This window comes from Hippocampus guttulatus, chromosome 20 (assembly GCF_054856545.1).
Source record: "Hippocampus guttulatus isolate MCC_2025c chromosome 20, RoL_Hgut_1.0, whole genome shotgun sequence".
In the NCBI taxonomy this organism is placed as follows: Eukaryota; Metazoa; Chordata; class Actinopteri; order Syngnathiformes; family Syngnathidae; genus Hippocampus; species Hippocampus guttulatus.
The window spans coordinates 4,573,720-4,588,011 of NC_141280.1; the positions used below are offsets into that span (position 1 = coordinate 4,573,720).

At 44.7% G+C, this 14,292-nt stretch overlaps 2 protein-coding genes and 1 long non-coding RNA gene across 3 annotated transcripts; 2 read left to right on the plus strand and 1 right to left on the minus strand.

Moving 5' to 3' along the window:
- Window positions 1–433: 433 nt before the first annotated feature.
- Window positions 434–10,961, minus strand: LOC147187646 (uncharacterized). Its single transcript, XM_086100975.1, has 7 exons — window positions 10,508–10,961; window positions 4,648–6,228; window positions 3,747–4,072; window positions 3,502–3,661; window positions 3,333–3,412; window positions 2,986–3,077; window positions 434–2,747 (listed from the first exon to the last, which is right to left on the minus strand). Exons 2-7 carry the CDS (start codon window positions 6,206–6,208, stop codon window positions 2,552–2,554), a joined length of 2,415 nt encoding a protein of 804 aa, XP_085957101.1. The 5' UTR covers window positions 6,209–6,228; window positions 10,508–10,961; the 3' UTR covers window positions 434–2,551.
- Window positions 6,855–9,542, plus strand: LOC147187647 (uncharacterized). The gene is made up of 2 exons (XR_015097712.1): window positions 6,855–7,045; window positions 9,169–9,542. It is a non-coding gene; the product is annotated as an uncharacterized LOC147187647 (long non-coding RNA).
- A 1,694-nt stretch (window positions 10,962–12,655) lies between the features above and the next one.
- ora6 (olfactory receptor class A related 6) lies at window positions 12,656–13,597 on the plus strand. Its single transcript, XM_086100607.1, has one exon. It carries the CDS (start codon window positions 12,656–12,658, stop codon window positions 13,595–13,597), a length of 942 nt encoding a protein of 313 aa, XP_085956733.1.
- The last annotated feature ends 695 nt before the right edge of the window (window positions 13,598–14,292 follow it).

Genomic DNA, 14,292 nt, shown 5'->3' on the forward strand with positions numbered 1-14,292 from the left:
GAAGGGGAACAAAAAAAAAAATCATGTCGAGTACAGCCATAGAGAGGGGTCATTTTAATTATATTATATTATAAACGACAGTTTTTTTGTTTGTTTTTTTGCTGAGCTTTAAAAAGCCTTTCAAGGAGAGGCACATTATTTCCTCAAAACTGACTGTGGAATTGTATTCCATAATATTCAATAATAATATCTTAAAATGTTTAAAAGTAATATGGCATATGCATCAATATGAAATAAAAGTAAAATGTCAATGCAAAATTATGAATGTACAATGTTAGTCTGACACGCTCCCTATTGTCTGGTAGGAAAGGAAGGCCGGAGCCCGGATCGAACACTCCGCCTCAGCACTGTGAGGCGGACGTGCTTACCAGTCGACGCCCACGATGAACATTCCTGGGTTAAATGCGGGAGGAAAGAAAATACACTCGAACAATGAAATTTCACAAAGAACTTCATTAAAATGTATCAATATTCTTTCAATGCAACATTAAAATCAGTAGGGATGTTACATTAATTCAAGAGCTCTTCCAGGGTGTGACAAAAAAAAGTGACAATAATATCCGAGAGACACGTCTCTGCTGCAAAAATATCAAAACATTGTTTTTTGTTTATACCCCGTTTGTCCCAAGACTTTTTCCGAATATATCAAAATATACATCCATGAGAAGCATCGGTGCAAACCAATTTTGTTCCGACTCGTGTTTCCTGTGTGACACAAACCATGTCTAATCGCTTATCCTCTCAGCTTCTTTAACACACAAGACGGCGGCAGTGAACTGAGATAGTCCACAGTGTTGCCGAATGAATGAGAATTTTGATTGCTCTATGGTTGATTCAAGATGGGGGTTTTTTTGTTGAAACGAATGACCCACCGACTTCATTGAGGCACAGCGCCTCTTTTGGGGGGGGGGGGTTGACTTTTTACCTTGACCATATAAATTAAACAATCAATTTCCATCGATCAAAGGAGATCAACAATTCAACAAAGCATGCTCTCCAATAACTTAAATTGACCACTTAAGTACAGTTAACCTCATTTACATATCCTTAAATATAATTCAGACAGCTCTTGCAAAAATACTACACAATGTTTCTAGTCAGATGAAATATGTACACTTCCATTTTTATGCATTTATTTTATAAGGGGAATCTAACCTGTTAATTTAACAGAAAGTAATGACATTAAATACAATTAAGTTGCTTTACACCTGAGGGGGCAAAACAAGAAATCACCTAAAAATATTGCAAGTGCCATCATAGAAAAGTATCTTCAAATATTCCAAATTAATTAGGGCTGCATCAGGATCAATATTACACATGATCAGGCTCTGATTGGGGCCAGACCTTTGAATTCATGCACCCTCTGACGCACAACAATAGCTTCTTACGCATAAATAGATGCATACGTACATATTCATAAGCAATGGCTTCAGTCATATACGGCCAGTAGGAGCAGTGGTTAAAAACTCAGTGGCAGTTCAGCGTCGGAACCTTGAGCCGCTGGCTTAAGAACGGAACAAACACGGAGCTAAGGTGCGTTCGGGGAGGAGATATGTGAGAGACAGTCGCTCAGATCAGCCTCGTTCGTGTTCAGCCTGCCTGGCAGGCAATGGGGGATGGTGGAGAGGGGAGGAAGGCAGAAAAATCTGATTTGATGGAAGCAGAAAATACAAGCGAGCTCAACCGAGTCACTGTACAATGATATAACTGTAACCTCTTTAGCCAGCTCAAGGGCTCCGTGCGTCGCCTTTTCACACACGCACCATCGTTGCTTCAGAGCAATGACCAGGGTGGGTGGAAAAAAACACAACATTTTTGGGCCACTTAACTGCTGCAAATTGAAAATACTATTGTGTTAATCCTGTCGGAGGTACCAATGAACCGGTAGAAGAATGATTATCAAAACATGCTTTTGAAAAGTGGCTGCAAGCAATACTTCGAGGGCGATATCAAATTTGCGAGCACACCACCACTCTTTGAGAAATTCAACGTGACGTTGATATACAGTATTAAGATAACACTTTCTTGAAATAAATGTCTGCAACCAGCTACGAGAGTTAGCGTGTCTACAATTGCTGAAATAAATACATTCCATTCGCTACAGAAGCAGCTAATTAGCTAACTAGCAGGGCTCACATCAATTTGTTTCCGCTCTCGTAGCGACTCCTCTGCTGAGAAATAACTACATTTACTGGTGGAAACATGATAACATTTTGATTTTATTTAGGGGGAAAAATATATATATATATTTTTTATTAATCTATCTACGAAGCATGTTAAATGGAAAAACATTTTTTTACCCAAATGTTTCAATATGTGTGTGCGAATGGGTGAATGTGAGCTTCACTGAAGCACTTTGGGCACTGTGATGGTCTAATTAAAGCGCTATATAAGTGCACTACGATTCCCATTTTGCAATATTTTTTTTACTTTTGGTTGTCATACCACCATCAGAATTTGATACCAGCCTATGCCTATGAATGACAATGTCACAGGAAAGACAACATTGTCTCCACGCACAACGCCACCCACTGTGTCGCCAGTCCCTTTTTTACTGCAGGTTCTTGAGCATGCGTCCATAGCGGAAGTCGTAGACGTGTCGGCAGAGGTAGACCAGCTCTGGGTCCACATCCGTGGGTACACAGCGGTGGGAGGGCGGGGCAAAATCCTGGCAGCAGGGCACCACGCTGCTGACGCCGGCGCTGGGTCGGGCGCCTTCAGAACGACGCTTCATCAAGGCACAATATCTACATACACAAAAACAAACATGCATTATTAGGAATTTCTCAGGTTCAGTATATATGAGCAAATTTATTGGGACAGCCTCATTCAAACAGAGATCCTGCGGGATTGTTGCATTGGAACCAGAGGATCAGACAAGAACTTGTTCTTGATTTTTGTGGGTCTAGTCCAAACTTTCAATTGACTTCAAATTCTACCTTTAACCACACTGAAACTGATCACGATGTGATTGCTGTCCCTCACCTACAGTACTGGGCTAGCGGGAGGACGTAGCATCTGTCTTCAATGCAGGCTACGCTGTTCTCGTCTTGATGTCGAGAGGCAAAGATCTCGTTCTGAAAAGAAAAAAACAGCTTTACATTCTTAGTTGTCTCCCATCACCTTGTGTGGTGGCATCACAATACAGAAAACTAAAAAAAAAAACATTTATGGCGATCGCAGATTCCCAAGGAATTATAAAAACATTTACAAAAATCAAGTATAAACATGGTAGTTGTGTCTGAAAGGATTTAACACTATGAGTATTCTCCTGTAAAATTTGAGAAATGACAGTGATGTTTGTGCCGTGACAGTAGTAGTAGTCAGCTCACCTCGCAATGTGCGCTGGGGTCTCGGCCTCCCTGTGTGTGCTCTGGCCGGTAGTACCAGAAAAGACTCATCATGAGCTCCCCTGAGGCAACCAATAAAAACACACATACACACACCACATATGTCAGCAACCTTGACACTCCATCCATCAATCCTTGCTACCTTGCATACCGGTTTTGGGATCCTCCCACAAGGCGGATATTTTGGCCACGTAAGGCAGGGACTTCTTCCTCGGGCCCGAGCGCAGCAGCACCGTGTCTCGGACGCGGATCACCTCGCCGTCCCTCTCCACGCCCTCATAGCACTGCCTGAGTACCGTCTCGTCCTCTCCCTGGCACCGCACAAAGAGAAATCAGCATTCGTCTACTGCCTCCAAGAGGATATCACCTTTTTTTTTTTTTTTTTTTAAATCTCACCGCGATGAAAACCTCCTTCTCCGTGGAGACCCCCACGGGCCGCCATCCGTTGGTAGCACGTCTGCGGCCAATTCGCCTTTGTTGTGGGGGCCGAGGCCCGGCGCTTTGGTCTCCGTTGGAGACGCCGGACACTTGGTTGGCGGCCGCTTTTAGCCAGGCTCGGCGTGGCACCTGATGCTGCTCATGGTCCGACAGTGGGTTGAGCAGGTGGGGGTTAGTAGTCTGGGTGGAAGTGGGCATGCTGGATAAAGGGCAGTTGGAGAGAGGCAAGGACGGCGGCACCAGAATAGATGGGTTGTGGTCACCTTGAGGGGAGGAATAAGTTTCTGGAAAATGGACACAGTCGGCACATTTGAAAACTTCTCATACTAATGTCTTAAAAACTGACTTATTATGCATCATTCTTGTCTTAATAACATCTGCCGCATTATTGTACAATGCACAGAGAATCAAGAATTATCACACATCGAGCCTTGCTGACGTGTTTTGGGCGCGTTACGGCTCATGCAAATGAGCAACCGCTACCCCATTCTACCGTACTTCTGGGACAATGGCGAATCTGGCTTTTGTTGCCGTGACGACGAGGAGAGGAACCTGACCCTTGCACCGACAGTACCATTTTGAATGTGCAGTTGACCGTATTGATAGTATTTGAAATTTTATTTGGGTGGAGCTAGCCAAGGTTATCTCAAGGTTTTGGGCTATTTGACAATGGAGTCCAATTGTTGTGGTTGTCGTGTAGTTTGTCACGGCATTTGTTTGGGGTAAACCTTATCAGGGAAGACCTAATCTGAACCCCAAACTGCAGTTTGTAGACTGCAGGAGATCAGATGATAAAAAAAAAACTTGTGTGCAACAAACATTAATAACTATCAAATGGATAAGTTTGTTTCCTACAAACCTGTTTTGATACCATGCGAGCATCCAGTGCAGCCCACGTTGAAAGAGCACCCCCTGCTGGCGACGGTGGGCACGGCTCTGCACGTGTAGTTGCCCATCCCGCAGGTGTCGCCGTAACATGGGGACGCCACAGAGTTGCAGCATGCCGGGTGAGGTATGCCTGAGGTGTGGGCGACGCGGGAGCCGGGCAGCAGCTTAGAACCCATCATCCGGTTTGGGCACAAGGCAGGTGGCACAAAGTTCAGAGGACGTGGGGCAAGCGTGGCCGACGTTGCCGCGTGAGGTGGCGGCGGGTGTGGGGCGATGTGGACGTAGTAACAGAGGCAGGGATGGGGGCTGAGGGTGAGTGCCGGGTGGGAGTGTGTCAGGGACGGCGTGGTCACCAGGCACTCGTGTTTGACGGGTGTGCCACCTCGGTTGCCCGACTCAGGGTGCCCCAGGAAGAAGGCCAGACGGTGGCAGTATTCCATGGAGCCCTCAGGGGGGCAGCAATAGCAGGGGCTCAGTTCAGTTTCCAGCTGTTCTTCCTTCACGTTTTTGAGGGAGTAACTTAACATGCTGCGGAACTGGTAGCCCGGTTTGGCCAGCACGTGGTTGCCAGACTCCCAGTCCACTTTGGGCTCAAAGTCGGCCTTATCCTTGCAGGCTGCGCAACAACAGTGCATGGGGGAGACCTTCGTGGGAGCCTCTTTTTGCTTCTGAGATCGCTCTTTGTGTTTAACTCTTGAAGGCTGTTTTTGAGTCTGGATCTGGGAAGGAGTCTTGCAGTCCGACGTGGTGGTGGATACGGTCTTGACTCGCTGTTTGGACACAGCAGATAAGCTGGTCAGCTTCAGCAGGGCGGCAGCATTGAGTCCAGCCAGTCGCCTTGGGGTCGGCACATCCAGAATTTCCAAACTCATGGCCCGTTTCTTGTCTACTCTGGTAGGCCTGGCTTTCTTGACCTTCTTGGAGATTTGGTCAAATTTGTGGGCACAGGACGGATTAGAGACCATCCCTCGAGAGGGTTTTGGAGGTGCCACTACATCTAGGGAACCTGATCCATTGATAGGTTCCCCCTGGTGTCTTTTGGCCAGCTTGGCTGCCAGTTGGAGGTCGGTGGCCCTTTCCAGGAGCAGAGCGTTGACGGCCTCGGCGTTGAGGGAGGCCAGGCGACGCTTGCGGGGTTGTGAGACGTGAGCCCTTAGAAGCTTTGATTTGACTTTAGATGCCAACTTGCCCTCGCCGAGCTTCCCTTTCCTGGACTTGGCTCTGAGAGATCTCTCTTCAGCTTTCTTTCTGATGCTTTCCTCCAACCTTGTGAGGAGAACATGGCAGCTAAAGCCCTCTCCAAGCCTCCCTCGGAGCGGATACAATTTCCTGTCGGACTTCTTTTCCTCATCTTTATTGGCCCGCTTGTCCTTCATTGCCTTGTTATTTTTCTCTCGCCGGATGACCTCGCCGATCTTCTTCGTCCGGCCAAAGCGGAGGGCGCGCTCAGCCTGCTCCCCGCCCATGTTGCGGCCGTGCGGCTGCAGTGGACTGCGGTCCCGGCGGGAACCTTTCTGACTGGTGTGGGTCATCACATGCTTCTGGAGGCAGCCTAGAGGCGACAGCACAGCAGACAAGTGGTCCCCAAAATTATATAAATAATGAGACAGAGCTACCTCTATATATGCTTGTGAGAATTGTTAAATTGTCACTCTGTGTTGCTGCACCATTTCTTTTCACATCTATATTATTTACTTGACACTACATTATTTTCCATTTTTGCGCATATTGTCACAGTACATTTTTTTGGTTAACACTGAAAGCAAACGAAAATGTGTTTTTGGGCACGTTGGATGTAATCCAATGGTACAAACAGATGGCTAGAAAGACGGACGGACAGACAGTGCTGGGGTGTTTGAGGTTCTGAGCGATTACAGAAAAAAAGCTTGAAAAGAATTCCGAGTTTTTTTTTTACCACACACACACACACTTGATTGCAGCACAGGCAAATCACATTTTACTTTAAATGAATGCATACATCCATATTTGCATGCATGCATGTATGTGTCGGAAGGATGGGATACAGTAAAGGCTGAGTGGCTCACGCATGCGAATAGGCTCTAAATATGGGCTGGGGGAGGGAGGTGAGGTAGGAAGGTGTGTGGGGGGGGGGGCACGCGGACAGAAGCAAAATAAAAGGCACTCACTCCCTCCTTGCCTCGCTTTTCCATCCGATCACATTTTCTAAACGGTTTCCTCTTAAACGAGTCGACACGTCGGCGGACACGATTGAGCGCCTCCCCAAACGAACCGACAGCTACGGTAGATTCCCTCGCTGCCTCCCTTCCCCCTCGACAAATAAATAAGCCATTTTCAACAAAATTCTCTTCTGCTCTCGTCGGAACAAGTTGGCGACGACCCCGATCGAGGTGACAACTTACCGCCGCACTTCCTGCTGCTCGCGGGAGGGGGGGGGGGGGGGGGTGAAAGAGCGTGCGCGAGGGAGCGAGGCGAGGGAGCCGGACTGGTGAGATGTTGGCACGGCCCCCAGAAACGGTAGAGCTTGGGAGTCGTGGAAGTGATCGTCGGCGCTGTGGACGCGTGCGCGTGGACGAGTGTGCGTTCCAGTGTTTTTCTTCCTGGTTGCATGTTGAAGCAAACGATCCTAATTGTGTTTTCCCTCAAATTAACGGGCAAAATGTACCAGGTTTATTAAATAGAGTGTTTGATTGTTCTCGTAACCATTCAAAACGATGTTCAATATCAATATTTTGACAGTGAAACGCCAAATGAATTTCAAACGGAGACCATTTTTGTAGCTTTTTACATTAACAACCAAAAACATTTTACCCTTGGGGTCAATCAGACCCCAGGGATATTTGGCTCCAGAAAATGATGCACATGAATTTGTTGACCCAGTTTTTGTTGTTTATTTGTTGACTACATAATACCCTCTTGATAATAAAACTTATCAACGAGTTGACCTGTCCTCCAGCGTCACCATCAGGTCAAACTTTGAAATTAGACTGAATGTATCTTATTAAGAAGGATAGCCCAAGTGAGCTCAGTTCCAAGATGTTTCTGTGGAAGTTCTCTTGTTTTGGCTACAGAGGAATCACATGGTTCGCAGCAACGCGCCTGCCAAAAAATATTCCATCTTTGCAAGGAACTAAAAGTAAATATTAAAACCTAAAAATGAAAAACAAACCACATGAATAGCAATTATGCCGCTAATATAGCACAAATTAGTGCCTGGGTGCTCATCATCCCTTTAAGACGCATGCCTCAATCATCTCATTTCATAGGCGCTATTCAACGCTTTAAACTGTGGAGCCTGTTGCTAACCAATACTGCAGCACCTACTGCAGTATGTATGATCTCTGTCTCAAATGGATTAAATTCCAAACTTATTTCACAGTATAGGATGATGGCGTCTTTACCGTCATTTAGCATTCCAGTCAAGCCGTGTCAGAGGTGGAGGCTTAAAATGTAACGCATTTTGCAAACTAGCTCTCTTGGCATTATTGAAGAGTATTTTGGGATGACTAGTGTTGTAGTTGAACTATACCATTCCTTGTTTTTTTTCATGGAAAACGCTCATTGGTGGTTTATCCCCATTGCTTTCTATCATTTTTTACTGTTTAAATCTAAATGTTGAATGGTGCAGGTCCGCCGTATTTTGATATAACAAAAAGACTGAGTGCATGTCTGTTAATGGCCAACCCTCACTCATTCAGCGATTCATTAGTGTTCTGCACTGGCTGAGGTCCACTGATCATTGCTCTATTGCTCTGGCTCAATTCTAAGTATTGCTTATTGAGCTTAATATAGTAGGTGCCACTAATTAAAATCTTGGCGTGAGACATTTATGACTCTTTAGTAAGGGGGGCGGGGGCGTAAAAGACTTACTGTGGAATGAACAACTTTTATCACACGGGAACTCTACATGTAAAAACATTTGACTATTTTTTTGTTGTTTACAATAAATTAACCAATTGTTAAGTCATTTTAATGAAAAATTGCATAAAATTGCAGCTCGAAATATTACAGGACTCTTGATAATCGAAATGCTCTGCGGGCTGAATTTAAGATGATAGTGGGTGTATCTCATATTTCTTTATCATCTTAAAAGTGGATCTGTATTTCAATAAAAATCGCTATATTGATTTTTACATTTAGAGGAGAGATTTTCTATCGTCACCTTGTAGATAGAGGCAAGTGAATCACGTCATCCCCAACCATAAAAACACCCGGAGCACTGTAGCATCTGATTTATCAGTGATGTCATGATGTTATCATCCCCCTTGTGAGCTCATTGCACTCATGACCTAATTGTCAACTACGAGCGTTGATGGGATCGGGATCATGGCAATTCATTCTGTCTATAATCACATATCCACATACTGTACAAGTCAGAACATTAAAAATACTCTCGGGGTTCTCATACTGTTAGTTGACTGTTGTCATGGGACTGCTGTACCTGCCAACGTGCGTAGCCAACGAACCACTGTTGTGCTTTAATGTGAATGTACGATGTGTTTATGTTCCCTAGAGTGCCTTGTTGTTGGCTGTGAGTGTGCACACGTCATGGAAGAAGCGGGAAGAGTGTGGAGGAATTATTTTATGTATTTTTTTTTTATATGACAGTCAGTGTGTGATCAGCGCTTGGCACTAGTGTGGCCACTTTGAGGTGGAGTTTGGGGTGACTTAACTCCTACACTGGAAAGTTCCAATGTCTATTTTTCCAACACTTTTTCAGCATACGTACACATTTTTTTGTCCATTTACGACTTTGTACATGGCTGTTTTTTTCGTGTGTGTACACTTGACACTCAAGTTTTATGGCTTACAATACTTTGACGTTTTTTGGTCCTGGAAAGGGTACAATTTTGGCTCAAATGAATATAAATGTATTACTTTTCTTGGTTCCAATGTTTTTCCATTTTCTACCCTTGACACTTGACATTTACAGCTTAAAAAAATCACATGTACGTTTTTGGTTCTGGAAAGAGGACAGTAAGTCTAATAATTATTGTAGCTTGACTCGAATACTGCAGGGTTACAATATTGCCTCTGTTTTGTCGTCTTTACCATTCACTTTTACAGCACACCGGTATATATTTGGTGCCGTAAAAAGGCACAATAAATCCAATGAAGGAGCTCAAGCAACATAAATGGATTGCTAGCGAGAGAGTTCCAATGCAATCCCCCACTTCCCCAAACAATCCCGGCCTCCCGACTCCCGTTTAGATCCTTGACACTCGAGCTTTACAGCACCTGGATCATTTTTGGTTCAGGAAAAAGCCAAACGGCCTGAACTTTTGTACAGCTAGGATCCAGTGATTTGCAGCACGCATGCACATTTTGCACATTTGCAGAATTCCATTGTTTATTTGTTTTTTATACCTTTGATACTTAATGTTCGGTGCCTTTTTGGGTATGATAAATACAATAATGATGTTTGAGTGCCATAATTTATTTTTGGGCAGGATTTCATTGTTTTTGGCCATTTCTATACCCTTGACACTTGACTTTTAAAGCATAACGGTGCCTTTTGGGGCCAAGTAAAACGTTCAATAATACAATAATATGTTCTCTGGGCTGCATTTCCAACAGTGTTTTATGTAATTGTGCAGTCTAATTAGCTTCATTTCGCTCTCGTACGACATTGTTTGCCTTGCACTTTACCGGTGGATGAAAATGTGTGTGAAGCTGCTGCTGCTGCTGGTGGGGGTGCACCGGGATAACAAACAAGTCCTAGACTACCACTCCCTGGCAATCTCTTCCCCACCATGATGAGGATATAACAGGATTTTGTGTCTGAAAAGGACCTCAAGACATGACTTTGTTAAGAGGCCCGCGACGAAAGGGGAAAATACCGGACGACTTACCGCGATGGAGTTGAACCTCGCAGCCGTTTCAAGCTCACTGGTGCGGGAGTCCAGCCAGCCGGGGGTACCGCTTCTCAATACTCCGATCCAACGAGTCCTCTTCCCGATCGCTCTCTCTTTCGATCTATCGTTTGAAGTTCGTTTTAAAACCAATTCGCAGCTCTGTTCACCAGCGCCTCCACCACTTCCACCTCCCCGGAACCACCAGCCCTGCTCGGCCAGCTCGGCTGGCTTGTAGCCGCTAAACGGAGCCGAGTGCACGGAGCTTCTCGCTTGGCGCAGCCGCCTCCGGCCAGCGTGCGGAACAACAACAGCTCAGGCGGCAGACAGCGGAATCCGAATGGAAAAGTCTACAGGCTGCTGGACGATTCCTGGCTTTTCTCCAAATGTTTAAAAAGAAGCGGAGGTGAAGAAGGGACGTCTACATCCTTCTCTCGCGCGCGCCGCCGGAGCATGTGATGGCAACATGGTGAGCCTTTTAAAGGGGTATCCACGCGTGACGGTATAACGTGGGGCAAGGCACGTCGCGCACGCACGCGGGGGACACGTATGCACGACCCGCCCTGATAACTTTGCGGGAGGGGTCCACTGTGACGTCACCGGACACGAGCACCTGTGTAATAAAGTGTATATGTCTCATCAATCATCTTTTCCCATTGAAATAAATGGAGATGCTATTAATCCATTCCAGTCCCAGTAAAAGACAGGCAGGCAGATGCACTGTTCATTGAGATGTCGCAACTCTTTTAAGATCATCAGTACGGCACAAATACTTGCTGTTCTTCACAGATGATAAAGAACACATCACTTTCAGTGTTATATTTTCTCTCTACATGTGTTGTTGCACCATTTGTGTTCAACCTGTTGTAATAGGTGACATAGATGGGAATCAGTGTCCAGTTTAAGATATTAGACTGAAATGCTCATCTATCCTCATGTTTTAAATACACTATGTCTTTTTTATGTTCAGTGTAACAGCAAACTTCAACTGGGAGAGGGAATAAACAGCTTGAAGCTTCTTTTTTGAAGAATTGTTCACTATTTTCCAAAGCACTGCAATGAAGTGAGTTGAACTGATCTCATTGCCAACATACAGCTTGCATGTTTCAAGTCAGTACTGTACTCACAATTCAAAGCAAACAGACCAAAAAGTGTAATGTAAAATGCAGGCTTTTATTCACAACCACAGGCAAAAACGACCCTAACCATCTGCACATCAAAACATTAGGGTAAGCATCCTGTACCCGGTAAAGTCAGTCATATAGAATAAAAGTAAATAATTATGAAATATATTAAACAATATTAATTAAGAATGAGAAAAACAAGCTTACATTCACACAACAAAAAAAAATTATTGATTGATAATTATCGAAGGCTAAGCTGCCAAAACTTCCATCCCCGACGTTCCCTTTTCCCCATTTGCTGCCAGTGTAGGGCTTAGCCTTAATCACACACACACACACACACACACACACACACACACACACACGCACACATGCACACAGTGGGATTCACCATTAAGCTGATTCAGTATGGAGGGAGTTCAGTTGTGCTAACGAATAGATGATGCGCTAGCAAAGGAAAAAGAGACAAGCTGAAACATGAACTGGTCCTCTGTCAACATCACGAGACCCCTGTGTGCCATTATGGCTTCTCCGCTGTTCGGCTCATCATCTAGAGATCACGTCATGCAAAAAATAAAAAATAAAATAGAGTCTTATAACCATAAAAAACTGACTATAAAACATTAAAGAAACGAACTTACCGTAACTGTGTCAGCCTTTAAATACACTCTTCATATGCTCACTTTTTCATAATACTAGTGTAGTCAATATGCATTTGTAGATGTCAGTCAGTGGGGGGAAAAAAATAACATCCCAACAACATGCCGCTGCCCTAAATCTAACCCGAATGAAGCTCTCGTCTCTGAGTGGCACTTATGAAAAGCTCAGAGGTGAAAATTTAATGATGCCCAGCCTTCAAATTTTTCCAGCCTGCTTTTTGTTTTACCGTTTGGAGGATGAGCACAGCCAGTCCGCCAATCGGCAAGCTTCCAGCATCTCTGAGTACTCCATAACAAGATTGTTTGGTCTCGGACAGATAGAGGGAGATTCTTTCTAAACCTTGCACCGATCACACTTAACTTTAATGATGCTGAAAGGTTCTTTCTACCTCCTGACTTTAAGAGTCTTAATTTCTTGCATTGGCTTTGTGGGAAATGTTTTTCTCATCTTCTCCATAATTCAGACCAGGGTTTCCTCGGTCAAGACGTTTCAGCTGTTTCTTCTAGGGCTGGCTTCAGCCAACCTGGAGGAGATTGTCATTGTCAACATCTATGACATTATCATTCTTCAGAGGTCCTACGAGGTCTTGGAGGCATGGTTGTGCCGCTCGCTGAAATTCTTGACGGTGTTGGGGGAAATCGGCAGCATCCTCTTCACCGTCCTCATCAGCATCTATCGCTACCAGAAACTCAGATATGCCAACAACAGAGTCCACCTTCCCATCTGCCTGGATAACATCCATGCCGCTTGGACAGCAATTGGGCTTTGCATTGGTATCGCCATCCTCTTGAGTGCCCCCATTTTTGTCATGAACTTGCAAGGCTCGACAGGGAATCTCATGGGGAACTATACATGGAATCACACGGGATGCCCGCCGGACTTCTTTCTATGCAGCAACAACCACTGTCCGACGGTTAACCGCGTTTACAAGTACACCTTCATTCTGTTGTGTTACCTGTTGCCTCTGACTATTGTGACGCTTACAAGTTGCCTCATCGTCACAGGGTTACTTGGCCCGAGGACCACAGTGAAGCCCATCACCACCGTGTGTGGCTTGACCCAGAATCAGAAAAGGTGTCACGTACGAGGGCTCCGCCGGAGCACCATTGCAATCCTGGTGGCAATGACATTGTTTCAGGTAGATTGGACTCTTTATTTGGTTTTCCAAATGACTTTCAATGCCACTGACTTTCCTTTTTGGGCAGAATTGGAATTCTTTATTTCAACGTCCTACACATCCATCAGTCCATACGTGTTTGGTATTGGTAAAAGCTTGTTTTCCAACAAGAACTTTTGCAAAAAGTAATTGTTTTGATGTTGTCTCATTAAGACTGTCATAAAAAAACTCTGTCAATGCAATGTTTGCATTTTAGGACAGTTGTTAAGATCCACCCTAACCTAAATTGTGAACAGTGAATAAAAATGACTCTTTTCACATTTAATCACATTTAATCTTTAATAACATTCAGATTAAAGGTGCCTGAAACAAAGTTTACAGAGTGTTCCTGCTAATTCTGCGAGGGAGTGGTTTGGACCGAGTGTTGGTATTTTTGCAGACACACTCAGCTTGGTGATTTGCGCCATTGTGTGTGTGTGAACACAGCCGACTTGCTTCGCTAAGAGACCAAGCGGGTCCTCTCATTCCCTCTAAATGCAGAGGATCTGAGGCGCAATGACAGTCCTTGACATGGCAGAAGAAGAAACTGATTTGCTCGAATCAGGGATGTCAAAGGACACAAAGTACGTTTATAAGGAACAGCAAGCAGACCTCCACGGGCAGATGTGCAAAGATCTACGCTGTGAAGTGGGCACTTGGAATCACCTTCCCCGCCATCGTCCATGTCTGTGTGTGTCCTGTAATGCCCCCAGTAGCTATGCAGTAGCTGGTAGGAAGATATTTTTTTAAAATATACAGTAATAAGAAAGCATTCAGTGAATTGACTTCTGTAATGACTCAGAGGGCTTGGTGTAGACTGCTGTTAAATTATGTATGAAATATGA